Source organism: Panthera leo, chromosome E1, assembly GCF_018350215.1.
Source record: "Panthera leo isolate Ple1 chromosome E1, P.leo_Ple1_pat1.1, whole genome shotgun sequence".
In the NCBI taxonomy this organism is placed as follows: Eukaryota; Metazoa; Chordata; class Mammalia; order Carnivora; family Felidae; genus Panthera; species Panthera leo.
In genome coordinates, this window is record NC_056692.1 from 59,340,992 (window position 1) to 59,357,801 (window position 16,810).

General features: G+C 57.8%; 1 protein-coding gene across 1 annotated transcript in view; it reads left to right on the plus strand.

Moving 5' to 3' along the window:
* RPTOR (regulatory associated protein of MTOR complex 1) overlaps positions 1 to 16,810 on the plus strand; it is a 334,863-nt gene that overhangs the window by 148,048 nt on the left and 170,005 nt on the right. Inside the window, exon 5 of the mRNA XM_042914527.1 lies at positions 2,994 to 3,140. Coding sequence (XP_042770461.1) covers positions 2,994 to 3,140 — 147 coding nt within the window. The remainder of the gene's footprint in view (positions 1 to 2,993; positions 3,141 to 16,810) is intronic.

The window sequence follows — 16,810 nt, forward strand, 5'->3', positions numbered from 1 at the left end:
CACACAGGTACCAAAGGAGCAGGAGTAACACAGCTCTGTCCCTAAACGCACACCTGCACCGCCCGGCCCGAGAAGACCACCCTTCGTGGTCCAGTGCTGTCCTTTCGGTGCCACTGATCTGGGCCGCCCGTCCCGCGGACACGGAGTTCTCGTGGGCGGGGCAGCGCTCAGGTGCTAGCCGTTTGTTCGTCTCACACACACAGCCCTTTCCTTATCTTCCCACAAGATGGGACTGTCATCTGTGCGTTGTTCTAAGACTCGCACCTTCGAAATCATGGCAAGCCTGGGGTGTCTCTCTATGTCAGCACCCACCAGCCAGCTCAGTCTCCAAGCGGTGCACGGCTTGAAGTGCCGCGTGCCACAATGTGGATGTATGTGGGTCACTCCTGCGCTTACCTGGTGAAGAGGAGGAGGAGACAGAGCTAAGGCCAGCCGCCTCCTCCCTGGTGGCATTTAGATAGCTGGCAGGTTTTTACCAGCAAGAGTACCGTATGTCCTCGCACGTACATTTGTCCATGCGGATGCAACTTTTCGTTGGATGGACACGTGCGAGTCAAAGGCTTGTACGTTTGAAACTTGCACGTGAAAGTGAACGGCTTTCTGAAAAAGCTTCCTTATTTACACGCCTGCCAACAATAAGCCGATGCCCTGTGGAACACCTGCTGATCTGTTCATCTTTTACATTTCTTTCCGCTCTGCTGGATGAAGACAAACGCAGAGGCAGATAGATGGTTCTCGCCGTAATCTGTGTTTCCACGATCCATCCAGAGCGTGAAGCTCTCTCCCCAGTCCTCCATCACACCCGCCGCTTCTGCGGGTTGCACGTTTGTATCCTTTGCCTGTTCGCGTGTTCCTTGTTTCGTCTTCACTGGTCCGAGCAGAAGCTCATACACACGCGCCCTCCAAACATCCTGTCACGTGCGCGGTGCCCACTGTGTTCTCGAGTTGCTTGTCATTGGTGTGTGGCTTATCAGATTTATATAATTTTTATCTTACTGTATTTCTCTTTAAGTCTTCTAAGTTTTGTGAATTAAGAGGCCTTTCTTGCACCAAAATAAATAAAAACCTTTTATTCTGTTTTTATGTTTAGTTTTAAAATCTATCTAGGGGTGCCTGGGTGGCTCAGTCAGTTGGGTGTCCGACTTCGGCTCTGGTCATGACCTCGTGGCTCGTGAGTTCCAGCCCCATGCTGGGCTCAGAGCCTGGAGCCTGCTTCGGATTCTGTGTCTCCCTCTCTCTCTGCCTCTCCCCCACTCACGCTCTCTCTCTCTCTCAAAAATAAATAAACATTAAAAAGAAAGAAAAATCTATCTAGATTTTTTTTGTACATAGAATCTCAGCAATATTGAATGGCTAGTTAGATTTTACAGTATCGCGTACTGAATCGTTCATTCTTCACGGAGTTAAAATGCCACCTTCGTTATAATTATATATGCGGGTCTATTTCTGGACCTTCTCTGTTGATTTGTTTTTCTCGTCCTCCCTAATACCATCCTGTAATTACCATAGATTTATAGTATATTTAATATCTGCCAGCGCGAGTCCCTGCTCGTTATTCTTCCTTTAAAAATGGTGTGTTTTTTGGTTTTTTTTTTTTGCGCTATTCTTGTGCATTTCTCTCTGCGCTAACTTTAGAACCAGCTTGTCAAATGCCATCAAGGAACACTCCCGCTGGTATTTTGATCGGCCGTGCACTCACTGCATAGATTCGTTAGGGAAGCGCTGACATCCGTAGTATCTTCCGGCGAGAGTATTTAGAGACGGCGTTTCCAGCGTTCCCTCACGTAGTGCGGTGACGACCGGCAGGCCAGCGGAGGAGGGCGGGGTGGCGAGGCGACGTGGCACAGGATGTGTGTGCCCCTCCCGGGGTCCAGGTGTCTGCTCCCTCGCGCACACACACCTGTGTCCCCGGACGTGGCCTCGTCCTGCGATCGACAGATCTGGTGCTACGCTGTGTGCGTCGAGAAAGCCTCCGCCGGCCAGCCTCGTGACAGACTTCCCTCGGGCCTCTTTGGTTTTCTGTCCTCCGTCCTGTTTTCCTGTTGCGTTTAAACAATCCTCCTGGCGCTACCAGAGCCCACGTGTGTGGCTCCACTGTGGGAAACACGGCCACCTTCGCTGTCAGCGTGCAGAGTCGATTCCTGCCAGCATCACCACTCACCTGTCCGTGCCGAGGAAGGGCGAATAAGCGAAGGTGTTCCGTGCAGAAGAATTGCTTAGACGGGTTGCCTTTGAGTGAGACTTGTGACCGTCTCTCTAAAGAGGAGGAACGTCCTTGTCTGCGTTTACCAGTAATCCCTGCAGTGTTCTCGAGCACTGAGCGGTACAGGCTGTCCAGAAAAATACTGCTCTTAGCGGATTCACGTTAATAAGTTACTGTTGTGTGATTTTGCAAAATCAGAGGGCCGAATCCACTTGTGTCCCCTCAGTGTGATTGTTGAAACCACCTGGAGGTTTAAGTGCTTACGGGTGTCTCTGAAGCAGAAGGTGCCGTGGGGAAACCACGCACGTCGGAGGGGCCTCGGCAGCTCCCCAGAGCTCATCCCCCTGACAGGCGGGGCGCGCAGCAGTCCCATAAGCACACCTGGAAGCTACGGAGGCAACTGGTGTGCACGCGCATCCTTTAAGTTTGCAAGAGGAGGCTGTGCTTTGGGTCCCAGGGGCGGGAGCAGAAGGTAAACGCCGGAGCCGGTGTGGTAGGACACAGGCAGGGGAGTCCCGCTGCGGGGAGGGGCTCGCGTTCCCAGGACACGGCCAGCCGCTGGCACCCGCAGGGGAGCTCGGGGGCGGGGCCCTAGACCGCGACGGCCGCCCGGCACTCGCGCCCCCGGGCAGGTGGCGGGCGGCTGTTACTTGCAGCGTGTAGAAGCAGCAGCTCGAGACCGCCCCGACCACCGGGCCCCACGTGTCCTACCTTCCTCGTGGCGCGGGTGTGGGTTGGCGGTCCAGTCCGGGAGGCCTCACTCCCACGCGCCCCGTGTTTTGTTTTCCAGAACTACACGCAGTACATCCCCCTGTCTATCTATGACCTGCAGACGTGGATGGGCAGCCCGTCAATATTCGTCTACGACTGCTCCAACGCCGGCTTGATCGTCAAGTCCTTCAAACAGTTCGCCCTGCAGAGGGAGCAGGAGCTGGAGGTGAGGCCCTCGCGCCCCCGACCGGTGTCCGCTGCAGGCCGGGGCGCCTATGGGGGTGGGGGCCGGACTCTCCGCGGGGCTCCCCTCGTTCTCCCACTGGGAGGGCTGTCCCAGCGCTCCGGGCAACGTGGGACATTCGATGACAGAGCTCGGGAGGTCCTCGGCACAGACTTACGGGCGTATTTTTAACGTCTCATTTTACTTGGTGTCATTTAAAATTTTTTTTTAATGTTTATTTTATTTTTGAGAGAGAGACAGAGACAGAGTGAGCAGGGGAGGGGCAGAGAGAGAGGGAGACACAGAGTCCAAAGCAGGCTCCAGGCCCCGAGCCGTCAGCACAGGGCCGGATGCGGGGCTCGAACTCACGAACCGTGAGATCATGAGCTGAGCCGAAGTCGGACGCTCAGCCGACTGAGCCACCCAGGCGCCCTGCTTAGTGTCATTTCGAATGTGACCATTAGTTAAGTGCTGACATTTCTAGAGTTGGTTTGTGCTCCAGTGGCCTCTGCCTCTGGGATAAATGTTAAAATAAAGCAGATTTTAGGAGAAACGGCCCCATATCTGGGCATAGCCATCAGTTCTACATCTTTGTCATTGTCCCTGTTGTGTGTGTGTGTGTGTGTGTGTGTGTGTGTGTGTGTGTGTGTATGCACAGTTGTGGTTGCATGTGTGCACACGTTTGTGCACATATGTGCATGTGTGTTCGTGGTTGTGTTTGTGAGGGGTTGTTTGCGTGTGTGCATGGCTGTGTGTGTGCATGTGTGTGCACAGTGTGCACGTTGTGTTTGTGTGTGCGCACGTGTGTGTGTGTGTGTGTGTGTGTGTGCGCGCGCGCGCAGAGGAGCTGGGAGAGCCAGTACAGCGCTCTGCTCACGAGCAGACATTTCGCTTGGTTGTTTTAGTTAATATTTGATGTTGGACCAAACAGTGAATTCTGAGGGGAAATTGTGGAGGCATTTTCAATTAAGAGACCTTCATCCCGTGGCCTGCATGCGAGTGTAGGAATAGAATATTCTGCAGCCTCGAGGGGGTCATGAATTCTGATTGGTTGCGGTGCAGGAAATTCTCAATTCCGGAGCAAAAATGGTCCTGAGTACATGTTTCCTCCAGCCTTTTTGGGTCGATTCAATTTTAATGTATTGTTGTGCTTTTCGTGCTTCATCAGAGGATGTGGCAGAAATAATCAGCAATAACATCTGAAATTCTGCGTGGTAGGATTTACAATGAACATGTCACACACTTGAATATTTTATATTTATAAATCGAGTCCCTGTGCAGGGCATCGCACAAGAGAGACTGGTAAATGCAGTGCCCTTTGACCTCGAAGGTAGAGTCCCGCCCTTCAAGTCCTGAACTTGCATTTCTGCGATAAGAGCGGGGGCGGGGGGACCGCGTCTTGTGTTGTCTGATCGCTACCTTGTGTTTAGGCCCTTCACCCACGTCTACCCAAGGGACGGCTTATCCCATGAGCGCTAAAGTCTCGTCAGGTAATGAATATGGCAATAAAAGGTTTTCTTTTTACATTTAAAATATGTAAGTAAAAATGCCAGAGAATGCCGCCCGATTTTTATCCCAATTCACGAGCTTCAGGGCGGTTAAGGAGGGCGGACCGCCGGCCTCGGCCCATCGCGGCGCGGCGGGCGCAGCCGGGGCGCGGACCTCGCCGCACCGTGCGGGTCCCCTCTGCCGGTTCTGTCGTGTTCTCTGCATGTCGCCACGGCTCACGCAGCCTCAGAAACCGTTCATCTGGTTGAGCGCGACAAAAAAGATGTCCACGCGTCTTTTCTGGGGGAAAAAGCGTGTGATTGACTCACTCCTCCCGGGGGAGAGCAAACGAGAAATACGCTATGGGCAGCACCAGGTCGCGCCGCGTGTCTTGCGATCAGCTCTCCTACGTGTCTTCTCTCCCCTAACGACCGCGTGCTGAGTCTCGCGTGTTGCCGCCACACTAACTACTGCTGGCCGCTGTCCAGCTGGCCTCTCGCGTAAACAGCAGCAAGTCAAATGATAAAATTGGCTCCCACCTAATATCTTAATGTTTGTTTTAGCCGTTTCATCGGATGCTGGACAAACAGAAGTCCTCTGTAGCTGCTTCGCTTTATTCTTCTGAGAAATTCTTACCTCCTCTTCCGTGGGTCAAGTGCCGTCAACTTACAGTAAGCACGCGGCAGGCGTTTTACGGGGTAGATGGTGATGTGTGAGCTAAGAGACGTTGGCAGGTAAAGTGGTTTGTGCCAGTGTTGAAAAGGCAGAGGGTCGGACGATCGCACGGAAGGCAGGGAGATGGCGGCTCGGGCCGGGGCGCCTCGGCGGTGCACGCAGTGGTGCAGGGGGGAGGGCGGTCGTCGGCTCTCACGCTGGCCGTGGCCCCATCTCGTGGCGGGACCGGGAGACCCCCCCCCCCCCCCAGGAGTGCGACAGGTGCAGGGAGCGGCACCTCCCGGGAGAGCACGGCACCAGCACGGCTCAGAGCCGGAGGCTGGTCACAGCCGGAAGGACGCACCCTCCGTCACTCGGGCATCTTCCGCACGTGTCATTGTGTCACGTTGCTTTGCGACTTGAAAGTTAGAGAAAGTCTTCAAACCCCTCTCCTTTCAATGTCTCTTCACGAGAAGTATTTTTAGGATTGCCAGATTAGCATATGGCAGGACTTGAAAGATCAGGCAGTCCGGAGGCCAGTGGTGGGGGAACCGAGCCTGGCGCCACACCTCCCGGCCAGGGCCCCGCGCCCGTGGCCTTCTGGTTCCCCCAGCGAGCATCTCTGTCGATGCAGACGGTATGCTTGTGCTGGCACTGCTTGATTCACAGATTTGAGGTTATCTGTGGGCTTTCTGCTATCATACAAACCAAAACAGAGCTGCCGTCACTTCTATTTAAAGAAGTGGAGAAATTATGTTGAGTTTTGGTGGTAAAGACGCGGGGTAGCTCTGAGTCCCGTTTGCTGTGTGCATGAGTGAGTTCTAAAGAGCACCAGCAGGGGGGGGACCACCAACCACCGCCCCCCCCCACCCCCCACCCCCCGCCGGCCGTCTCCCCACGGCCCTCGCGTCATGTCCCGGTTTGGGGTTTTCTGTGTTTCGTAGCCTTTGCAGATTGAAACAACAGCTGTGTGTTTTTGCTTCTGGCTTCATCAGGAATCAGTCACATCTATGGTTTCGTAGCTCTGCCACGTTGACTTTTACGGCAGCCCTCCGTTCCCTGCCTGTGACGGAGCCCCGGGCTTTGTGTGTCGGCCGCTTCTAAAACGTGACCGACGTCAAGCCTTGACTCCTTGACCGCATCCACGTAAACACCTCATTCGGTGGCTAAATCGGGTGCTGTGGTTTCCGTTTGCGTAACGGTTTTTGTTTGCTTCTTGGATCTTCCTGGAGACTTTCTCTTTTCTTCTTGACTTAGCTCTTTAGCGTTTCCCGGGTTCCCAGATTGGCTGGGATTGCGTCGCGTCTCGGAATGTGCCTGGCCCGGAGGGTCTTCCTCCCCGGCCCCCCGCTCCTCGAAGGCACCTCCCGGAGCCGCCGTCCTGGGCCTCCCTTCATTGGGAGCAGCCACTGTTTTCCAGACCCCCCCGCCGCCTCTTCCTTGGTTTTTCTCCTTCCTTCTGGTAGGGCCGACTCTCAGGTCACGACCTGAGGAAGGATGCGCGGGGTGAGCTTTCCCAGCCCTTCGGTGTCCGCGTCTGGATGCTTCCGGCGGGAAGGCAAAAGCAGCTTACTGTTGGTTTGCAAACACGTAGCGCTTGGTCGTCGTTGGGAGGGCCTGGGAGGCCCGCAACAACGTTACTCACGTGCGGTCGGGGGGCAGGCCGCTGTCACCCTCCGCTCTGGCACCCTCGGCCGGTGGTGTTTTCTCCTGACGGTTGCGGCGTGCGGTGCGTGAGGCGGGAAGAGGCGGGGCACCCCTGCCCGGCGGACCTCCCTTCTGTCTGTGGCTGGCGCTGGGTGCCCGGCCCCCGCCGTGGTTGGGGGCGGTGGGCGGGAACGGAGTGGGGGACGAGCGTCTGCAGCGCTGTCGTGTGCGGGAGGCCTGTTCCCGCTTGGCCCGGAAGACACCCGGGAGGCAGGTGAGTGCACGGGCGTCCGGGGGCGGGAGCCGCAGCGCCCCTTCTCCCGGGGACAGGTGGGGCTGAGCCGCGTGCCCGCCTCGGTCCCGACCGCCTGTCCTCCTCGGCGTGGGACCGCCGCTCGGGTGGTTCTAGGTGGCGGCCGCAGCGGGGGCAGCGAGCGTTTCCCCGGGAGCAGCGGCCACGCGCCGGGACGCTTCCCGCACCGCTCGGTGTGGCGCCGGGCGGCGCCACGTCTTGTCTTCCCGCTCGCCGACGCCCTGCGAGGCTCTTCCCGCGACACCTCCGAGTAAACCCTGATTCTGCCCTCCGTCCTCTGCACGGTCTGTGCGACCCGTGCCGCCGGCTGCCACCGGCCCGCGGAGACCTGCCGCACGGACGCCCGTGTTCGTGGCGAGGAACAGACTTGCTCCTGCAGCATCACCGAATCCACGGTGACGGGACCGCCCGACGATCTTCCATTCAAAACCCCGCGTGTGAACGTCATCCTCACGTATCCATCGCTGCGACTAAACCTCACGTCAGGCAGCTAAACTAAGTGATTCTGACGAAAAGCGACTAACGCCAGAATCTTCACGTCTCCTCAGGACACGTTAGTTACGCGTGCATCCGCACAACTGACGCGCCCTGTCCCGAGGTCTCACTGTCCTTCGCTGCTGCCGGAGACAGACATTGTGTGGATGCCCGTGGCCTCCCCAGCCAAGTCTGCGGTCCGTGCCAGGGTCATATTCGTGGCGCCCGCGGGTGACCCCCAAAACCACAGGTTAGTTCCCAGCTTGCCCGGACAGAGGCACGTGTCGTGACTGCCATTCGCTGCCTGGAATCTGCTCTCCAGGCACTTGCCACGGGCACGCCGGGCGCTTCGGGATACGGCCCCGCCGTGTAGCTTCTGCGTGGCTTGGGGCGCATCCGGCTCCAAGGCTCCAGTCGCCCCCATCGCCCCCGTCGCCCCCAGTCCGGCTGCAGAGGAACTCAGAAGGCGGTTACCTGATAACTGCGTCAACGTTGTCCTTTAGGCTTAAAATGATGCTGATTTGTGGGTTTGTAAACGGCATCCCCTTCCTTTCTCAGTTGCCTCCATTTCCCCAGGTACTAACTTTTCTCTTAGGTTTACATGGACTGTTGTGTTCGATGCCACAGGCTTGAGAGGACTCTGTGCCATCTGCCAGGAGGAATGGAGAGAAACCGCCGTGTGCTCGTGTTCGTGGGTGGAAATCGTCAGGGGAAGCGGCCGGGGCTGCGCTGTCCGTGGGGCGAGGTCACCGGGCGGGGGCGTTACATTCCTGGGCTGCCGTGGGCCACACTCGCTGCTCTGCCCTGCTTCACCCAGGTTCGTCAGTAACTCTGTCTAGCGAAGAAGGTGCCAGTGCTTTCTGTGGAGGGCCGGTGCGGCTGCTCAGCACACAGCTGAGCCCCGGGCTGTCCTGATGACAGGTGTCCCGGTGAGCCCGCATTTCCAGCCCACGCCACGCGAGGCTGTGGCCGGTGATCCCCCTTCCCCTCTGCGTCTCTGCGCACACTCTGGACGGTTTCATGCCCTTTTCCTAATGACAGCTGGCCAGGTTCACCCCTCTCCTCCCTGCCTTGTACTTTATGCACGGTAAGCAGTAAGAATTCACGACAGCAAAGGTTTTCAAAACAAGGTGTTAAAGAAATGTATATATACCTGGTATTCGCTCTCGAACACAGAACAGAAGAGAATTTCACTTGTAACTTAAAAAGAAATTCTGCCATTTCAACTGTTTATAGGAGGGTGAGGAGGGGCTCATCTAAAAAGAAATCCAGCAGAAGCCCCTCTAATTGGGATTCCCACCTGGCTGGGGAGACGAGTGGCCTCCGTCATGGACATAAAGGACCCAGTGGGGCAGGCCGGCCCTCTGGCTCTGGGGGGCTGCCCAGAAGGGGGGAAGGCTCGTGGGGAGGCAGCCTCAAGGGCATCGGACGGTCGCTGCCAGCAGGCCCGGGAAACGAGGGGCCGTGGAGGGTGGGGAGGGCTGTCTGGGGAGGCGCTGAGCAGAGCTGGGCTCCCCGGGCCGAGGCCGCGGCTGCTGGCCAGTGGATACGGCTCCCGTTCACTCGTGCCGCGTGTGCTGTTTGCAGAGTGTTTTGTACGCCACCCTGTCGACAGCCTGTATGACGGGAGGAGCTCCCCGGGGCTGGGACCCGTGCCCCGTCCCTCCTGTGGGGTGTGTGGGAAGCTGGGCTTCTCACTCGGCAGCTTTTACGTTCCTCGCCCATAATGTGAAGGTCTGGGGAAAAAGGGAAGTGATTTCTCTGCGCGAAGAGTTTCGGAGCCCTCGCGGCTGAGGGTGTCAGGCCTCCCCCTGGGCGAGCGAGTGTGTCTGTGGTCACTCATCTTTCAGGGTGCGGCTCCAGTTCTGCTTCCCTCGTGGGCACTCCCCGGGTCTGGACGCTCCCCTGGATCTGGACGCTCCCCGGGTCTGGACGCTCCCCGGGTCTGGACGCTCCCCTGGATCTGGACGCTCCCCTGGATCTGGACGCTCCCCGGGTCTGGACGCTCCCCGGGTCTGGACGCTCCCCTGGCCTGGACGCTCCCCTGGCCTGGACGCTCCCCGGGTCTGGACGCTCCCCGGGTCTGGACGCTCCCCTGGCCTGGACGCTCCCCTGGCCTGGACGCTCCCCTGGCCTGGACGCTCCCCGGGTCTGGACGCTCCCCTGGCCTGGACGCTCCCCGGGTCTGGACGCTCCCCGGGTCTGGACGCTCCCCGGGTCTGGACGCTCCCCGGGTCTGGACGCTCCCCTGGATCTGGACGCTCCCCTGGATCTGGATGCTCCCCTGGCCTGGACGCTCCCCGGGTCTGGACGCTCTCCTGGCCTGGACGCTCCCCGGGTCTGGACGCTCCCCGGGTCTGGACGCTCCCCGGGTCTGGACGCTCCCCGGGTCTGGACGCTCTCCTGGCCTGGACGCTCCCCGGGTCTGGACGCTCCCCGGGTCTGGACGCTCCCCTGGCCTGGACGCTCCCCGGGTCTGGACGCTCCCCGGGTCTGGACGCTCCCCGGGTCTGGACGCTCCCCTGGCCTGGACGCTCCCCGGGTCTGGACGCTCCCCTGGCCTGGACGCTCCCCGGGTCTGGACGCTCCCCTGGCCTGGACGCTCCCCGGGCCTGGACGCTCCCCTGGCCTGGACGCTCCCCGGGTCTGGACGCTCCCCGGGTCTGGACGCTCCCCTGGCCTGGACGCTCCCCGGGTCTGGACGCTCCCCGGGTCTGGACGCTCCCCGGGTCTGGACGCTCCCCTGGATCTGGACGCTCCCCTGGATCTGGACGCTCCCCTGGATCTGGATGCTCCCCTGGCCTGGACGCTCCCTGGGTCTGGACGCTCTCCTGGCCTGGACGCTCCCCGGGTCTGGACGCTCCCCGGGTCTGGACGCTCCCCGGGTCTGGACGCTCCCCGGGTCTGGACGCTCTCCTGGCCTGGACGCTCCCCGGGTCTGGACGCTCCCCGGGTCTGGACGCTCCCCTGGCCTGGACGCTCCCCGGGTCTGGACGCTCCCCGGGTCTGGACGCTCCCCCGGCCTGGATGCTCCCCGGGTCTGGACGCTCCCCGGGATCTGGACGCTCCCCCGGCCTGGATGCTCCCCTGGATCTGGATGCTCCCCACGTCTGGATGCTCCCCCAACCTAGGTGGTCCCCGGGTCTGCACACTCCCCACCCCCCGGCCTGGACGCTCCCCAGGCCTGACTGCATGCAGCACTGTGTTACACGGATAATTTGACAATTAATTATATGTCATTTTGCAGTGTCTCTTCTGTTGGCGTTGTCGGCTGTAAGTTACATCTATTATGTAAACCTGTCAGGGTTGCCTCGTTTGAGGTAGATGTTCAGGAAATATTTACAGATGTGGCCTCATAGGTAAATATACATCTGAATAAACTCCCTTTAGTTATTTTCTTTTGATACGTTCATGATTCATCAGATATGCTTGGTCTTGGAATGGCGTGCATGAAACATAAAAAAAAACAAATGATAATCCAGATTCATGAATATAATATACTATTTGCAGCCATCATAAAACTGGGAGCTTCTCCGAAGGTAAATCTAGAGTTTAATCCTTTCAGCTCCTGGCCGGCACCCTGGGATGCAGTGCAGGACCCTGTTCCTGACCTGCTCCCTCCCCCGGGATCTCCCCACCGCCCACTGGACTGGAGCCCAAGGAACCGAGGTAATGGCCAGGCATCTCTCGCAGAGACCTCGGCGGCCCAGGGCAGTGGGCCTTCTCTGGCAGCCAGAAAAATGGCTGCATTAAACAGGCTGAGCACAGAGCCGTGCTGGAGGAGAAGGGCAGGTGGGAGGCTGCCGGCCCACCCGGGGGTTGGGGGGCGAGCAGACAGGTGGTCTCTTCACACGCAGGTCAGAGGCCAGGTCACCGTCCCTGTTCCTCTCCGGCTGTGTATGGTAGCCCGATGTGTGCAGCATAGCACAGGAAAGACACAGGAGGCGTGCGACTGCAGAAGAGAAAATTAAACCGTCTCCTTTTGGAGACAAAACGATTGTCTGTGTTGCAGTGTCAGTCGTAAGGATCGAATTGACACTTACTGAGCCCCGCACCCGGCGGCGGCAAATACACATCCTTTTCAAGCGTCCGGGGAGCATTCCTCAAGGTATAGCATGTCCTGGGTCGTAAAACGGGCCTCGACAAACGTGAAGTAATTGAAATCAGACAGTACGTTCTTTGACCAGAGTAGAATCAACCAGAAGTCAGTGATAGAAACACAACAGAAACACGTCGGAGAAAAATTAACAACGGGTCAGAAGTTCCTACCTGTGTTAGTCCATCGGGACTCCAGAAGGGCTTGTGAACAACAGCAGTGCGTTCCTCATAGCTCTGGAGGCCGGAGCCCAAGACAAGGGGTCCAGCGTGGGCTGGCGGGGGCCCCTCGCTGTGTCCTCGCGCGGTGGAAGGGGCTTCCCTAACTCAGGCACGTGTCCCCCTCCCGAGGCCGCACCTGCCAGCGCCATCACTCTGGGTTAGGATTTCGGCAGCATTTTGGGGGAGCACACACATTCAGACCGCAGCACCACCTCAAGAAGCTATCAAAGGAGAACCAAATAAACCCAAGGTAACCAGGAGAAAGAAAATAACGGCCGTAGGAGCAGAAATGATGGAAAGTGAAAACAGCGAAAATCCATGAAGCAAAAGGCTGCTTCTCAGGAATCATCAGTAACCTACAGCCAGGCCGACGAACAGGGAAGGAGAGCGGAGTCGGGATCCTGCCGCCATTAAAAGAATAATAAGGGAATATGTAGATAACGCTACACTCGTAAGTTTGACGACTTCGAGCCGTGGGCCGTTTCCTCTAAATCCACACGCCCGACCAAGATGAAGTAGGTAATGTGAATGGTCCAATAACCACTGAAGACGTTGACCTTGTAATTTAAAAGTTCCTGAGAAGGAAGTCTCCGGGTCCGGGTAGTTTGGAGAGTTCTGCCAAACATTTACAGAAGCATTCACACCAGTTGTATACAGAGCTCATCCAGAAGGTGGAAAGGGGAGGGCATTTTATTTCCCTGATGTCGAAAGGGACACGCAGAACAAACAGAAAAAAAACAAAAACAAAACACTTAAACCCTATCTTTCACACACTTAGATGCAGAAAGCCTCCAGCAAATAATAGCAGATCGGTTCTAGCAATCTATAAAAAGTTACACTCGACGACTGGGGGGGTGGGGGGATTCATTCCAGCTGGGCAAGCCTGGCTTAATAGTTAAAAAAATCAATTAATGTGATCCAGCGCACCGGCGGACCGGGGAAGAAAAGCTGTATGGTCAGATCAATTGATGCAAAAAAAAAAAAAAAAAAAAAAAAAAGTACTTGACAGAATCCAGCACGCTTTTATGTTAAAAAAGGAAAACCTCTTAGCAAACCAGGATTGGAGGGGACCGTCTTCAGCTGGCTAAAGAGCGTCTGTGATGAACCGGCCGCTGTCATCATACTTCTGGCAGGAGACCGTCTCCCCGCCAGGATGAGAAGCCGGGCTGGGTGGGGTGTCCGCTCCCTCTGTCCTCACTTCACCAGAAGGCAGGACAGGGACGCCGACACCCGCCAGGGAGATGAAGCCCAAACCACAGCGAGGCGTGCTTCACGTCTACCACGCCGGCTAGAACAAAGGTGGGTAATTCTAAGTGCTGGCAAGGAGGTGGCGGACCGGGAGGCCGCACGCTGCTGGCGGGACCGTACGGTGACACAGCCGCTTTGGACGCCAGCCTGGCGGCTCCTCGGATGTTAAACTTAGAGCCGCTGTGTGACCCAGTGATTCCCCTGCGGGCTCGTACCCAAGAGAACTGAAAACATATGTTCACACAGGCAGTGTTCATAAAGCCAAAAAACAGAAGTTCTCTTCTTGAAGTGGAAGGGTGCGGAATTTCTCAGTATCTCCTTTTCTTCGGTTGCTGACTCTCTGGGAGTAGAATTTGGTTATACGTTCTGATGAAGCATCCTCACTGAGGCCCAGAATGACTCCGGAGCACCTTCAAAACTGTCCAGTGGCTAACAGCTAAATGGCTTCAAGCTCTGGTGGTTCGTTCGGGCGAGCTCTCGGGGCAACTGTGGGAAGCTTGCTGTAGAGGGGCTCTTCCTCTGCCCTTTGAAGGGCAGCCCCGAGGGCTCCCCCGTGGCCTTCCTCCAGTGAAAGGGACTCCCGTTCTGGGGAACAGGTAGCCCGCAGCCACAGGTACCGCTTGGTTGTGAAGTTATTACCTAACTGCCTGCTGCGCGTAAACTCCCGTAAGTCACGTATAGAAAGTGACGGCCGCTACTTTTCCCTGCCGTCTTCAGTGCAGTGTCTGTCCCGTGGTAGAGGCCCCGTTCCTGTCTGCAGGGAGCTGGGCCAGCAGCACACGGAGTCCTCTAGAGATCCGTCTCTCTCTGAACCCTGCGCGTCCCTAGGAAGTGGGCGTCGCTGAGTTGAGAAGAGAAGCGCTGCGAGCCAGAAACGGCCTTGTCGCCGGGTAGATGTTATTCTCAGAACTTCCCTCGTTGGAGGCCAGGAATTACCAGCGCGCTCACTCCTGTCTCGTGTGAGTATCTGTATGTGGAGAAAGAAGCTGCACGATGTCAGAGTTTTATTTAGAAAACGAGAGAAGCCCCTTCCCCCCGCCGCCCCCCCCCCCCCCGCGGCCCCCAGCAGCCGCACCGAGCAGAGGGAGCGGTTCCCGGCCCTCCCGAGCGCCAGCGACCCACACGTGCGGAACAGTCAGCAGATGCCTCTGCTGGGTCTGCTTGCCGTGCATCCCATCCGAGGACTTTTCTGGACCCTTCCCAAATCCTCCAGAAGGCTCCAGTGAGCTCTGAAAGTCGAAGATTTTTCTTGTGTTCGAGTCCCTAGGTTCCCCAGGAGAAACCCCTTTGGGTAGAGGTGCGTGTCGGGCGTGCCCTTCGGTGAGGGTGAGCGCCGGCTCCCAGCTGGCGCTGTTCACGTCCACGCCTGGGCGGCTCTTGGGGTTCTCTGAGGGAGTCGTTCCCTTGCACGCGGGCTGTTTGCAAAGACTGAGTTCGATTAAAAGGTCACCATCTTGGATAAATACAAAAGCAACACGATGTGTGGGAAATGACCCCTGCACTAAGATAGGTCAGCGAGCCTGAGAAATGATGCTTCGTTGGTGGAATCCTTTGCCTTGAGTGTCATTTAAAAAATGTTTCGGATCCTAATTATCCCCAAAGTAGAGCTTTCATGTGCCTTCTGTGCGCCCGGCGGCGTGGTGGGAAGGAAGGGGCCGTGACGGCGCACTTCCCGCCGGATTCCCGCTGAACAGCTGTGACAGGTTGCCTGAGACCGTCAGCGGCTAGACCTGCCACATGGTCCCCGTTTACACCGCGCTGCACGGGGCCTGTGAAGGGGTCGGGCTTTCTATCAGTGCCCGTTTTTAATTGGGAAATTTCATTTCTAGTAGATGTACTTGGGATAAAGACGTTTCTCCGTGTACCTGCCTCCCGTCCATCTTTGGCGTCCACCGAGCGCCTCCTGAGCCTCAGGACTTTGCAGGCTGTGAGCCAAATGCTGGGGGGGCGGGGGGGCACGAGGTGCAGACTGAACAGCGTCGCACGGAGGCCCTGCTCTGCCTCGCCACCCGGCAGCGCGGTGGGAGCACCGCCTGTGGACCAGACCGAACAGACTTCTGCACGCCTCGCGGAGGCCTCGCGAAGCCCACCAAGCTCCGCCACGGCTGCCGGCTTGCGCACACCCACCTCCTGAGCTCCCTGTGGGTGGCGTTGGCGTGACTGAGTGCTCCCCTCCCGAGAGGCATCAGATCAGGTGCTCAACGGAGGAGCAAGCGTGGGAGAGCCCCGGTGTCCGCACTTGTGGCTGAAGGGCCTGCGCGTCCATTCCCAGCACCGGTAGAGAGGAAGCTTAACGGGGAATCAGACCATGAACCAGAAAGCTCGAACCCGCGGACCTCCAGCGTCTCCGCTGTGAAAACGGACAGCTCTCTGCAAAGGAAAATAAGAGTGTGGAATCTAGTTTGTACGTAACAGCCGCATCTTCCCACCGAAGTCCCGCTGTGCTTGCCCTTCTCCGCGCCGGACTCCACGGAGGTTTGCCCGGCCCGCCTGAACCTGGCCGCCCGGTTCCGGGACCGGGGAGGGGGCGCTCGCACCCAGTGGCGAGGCCCAGAGCGTCCCCACGTCCCTGCCCCAGCCTCTGACGTTTCCCCGAGACTCGGGCCTGAGGGGCTGCCGACCCACCTGGCACCCGGACCCGTCGCCCTTCTGGGCGGGGTTGTCACAGCGGCCCCGGGGAGCCCGTCTCCCCTGGGAAGCAGGTGCCCCGTCGTGCTGAGCTGAGAGCAGGAGCCAAGGAGAGGATTGGGGGCGTGGATCTGCTGTCTCTGCCATCTTCGCTTTAAAAACCCAGTGCCTGGTGGCTGCAGCCTGGTGTCAGTATTCGGTGCTGCTGAACCATGAGCTCAAAATGGTTAAAGTGGTCGATTTCCTGTTATCTGTGTCTTACCACAATTAAGGAAGAAAACCCATTCTTCTGAAAGTTGTATTTTAATTAAAAAATTTTAATTGCCCTTATTATGAGGTCTAGTAGAATTTCTACGGATTCTGGGCTTAATGCTCCTGTTGTGGACTGGGTTGTCGATGAAACCACAACCTTCACCACCTCCCATTTGAGAAACGTTGAGATTAGAAACAAGGTTTGAGCAGCAGCAATCACGACGGCCCACGTCCTCGGCACTGTGCCGCGTACCAGTGAGTGAGCGTGGCTTCGCGGGCGTGGGATCTGAGTGCGCGGGGGCTGGTGGGCAGAGCCTGCGGGGCGCCCCGTCTGTGCCCCGGGGTTGGGGGTTCCACGGGGTCCCGGGGGGGCCGACGCAGCACGGGGACCGGGAGCAGCCTCGTGCTTACGCGACCCAGGCGCCGACCGAGTCCTTGGGGGCGCCATGTCCTCATCGCGGAAGATCTCTGAAAATGGAAATACAGCGTACCTCATGGGGGGCGTTTCGAAAAGCAAATGAAATAGTGAACGTGACAGAGCCTTGAGAAGCGTCAACGACTGTGCAGCCGCGAGGAGCAAACACTGAGATTCACGCTCAGCCCGTCCGAGCAAGGCGCGACGCACAGCCGTGGTCTGCGGGGACAGGAAGGA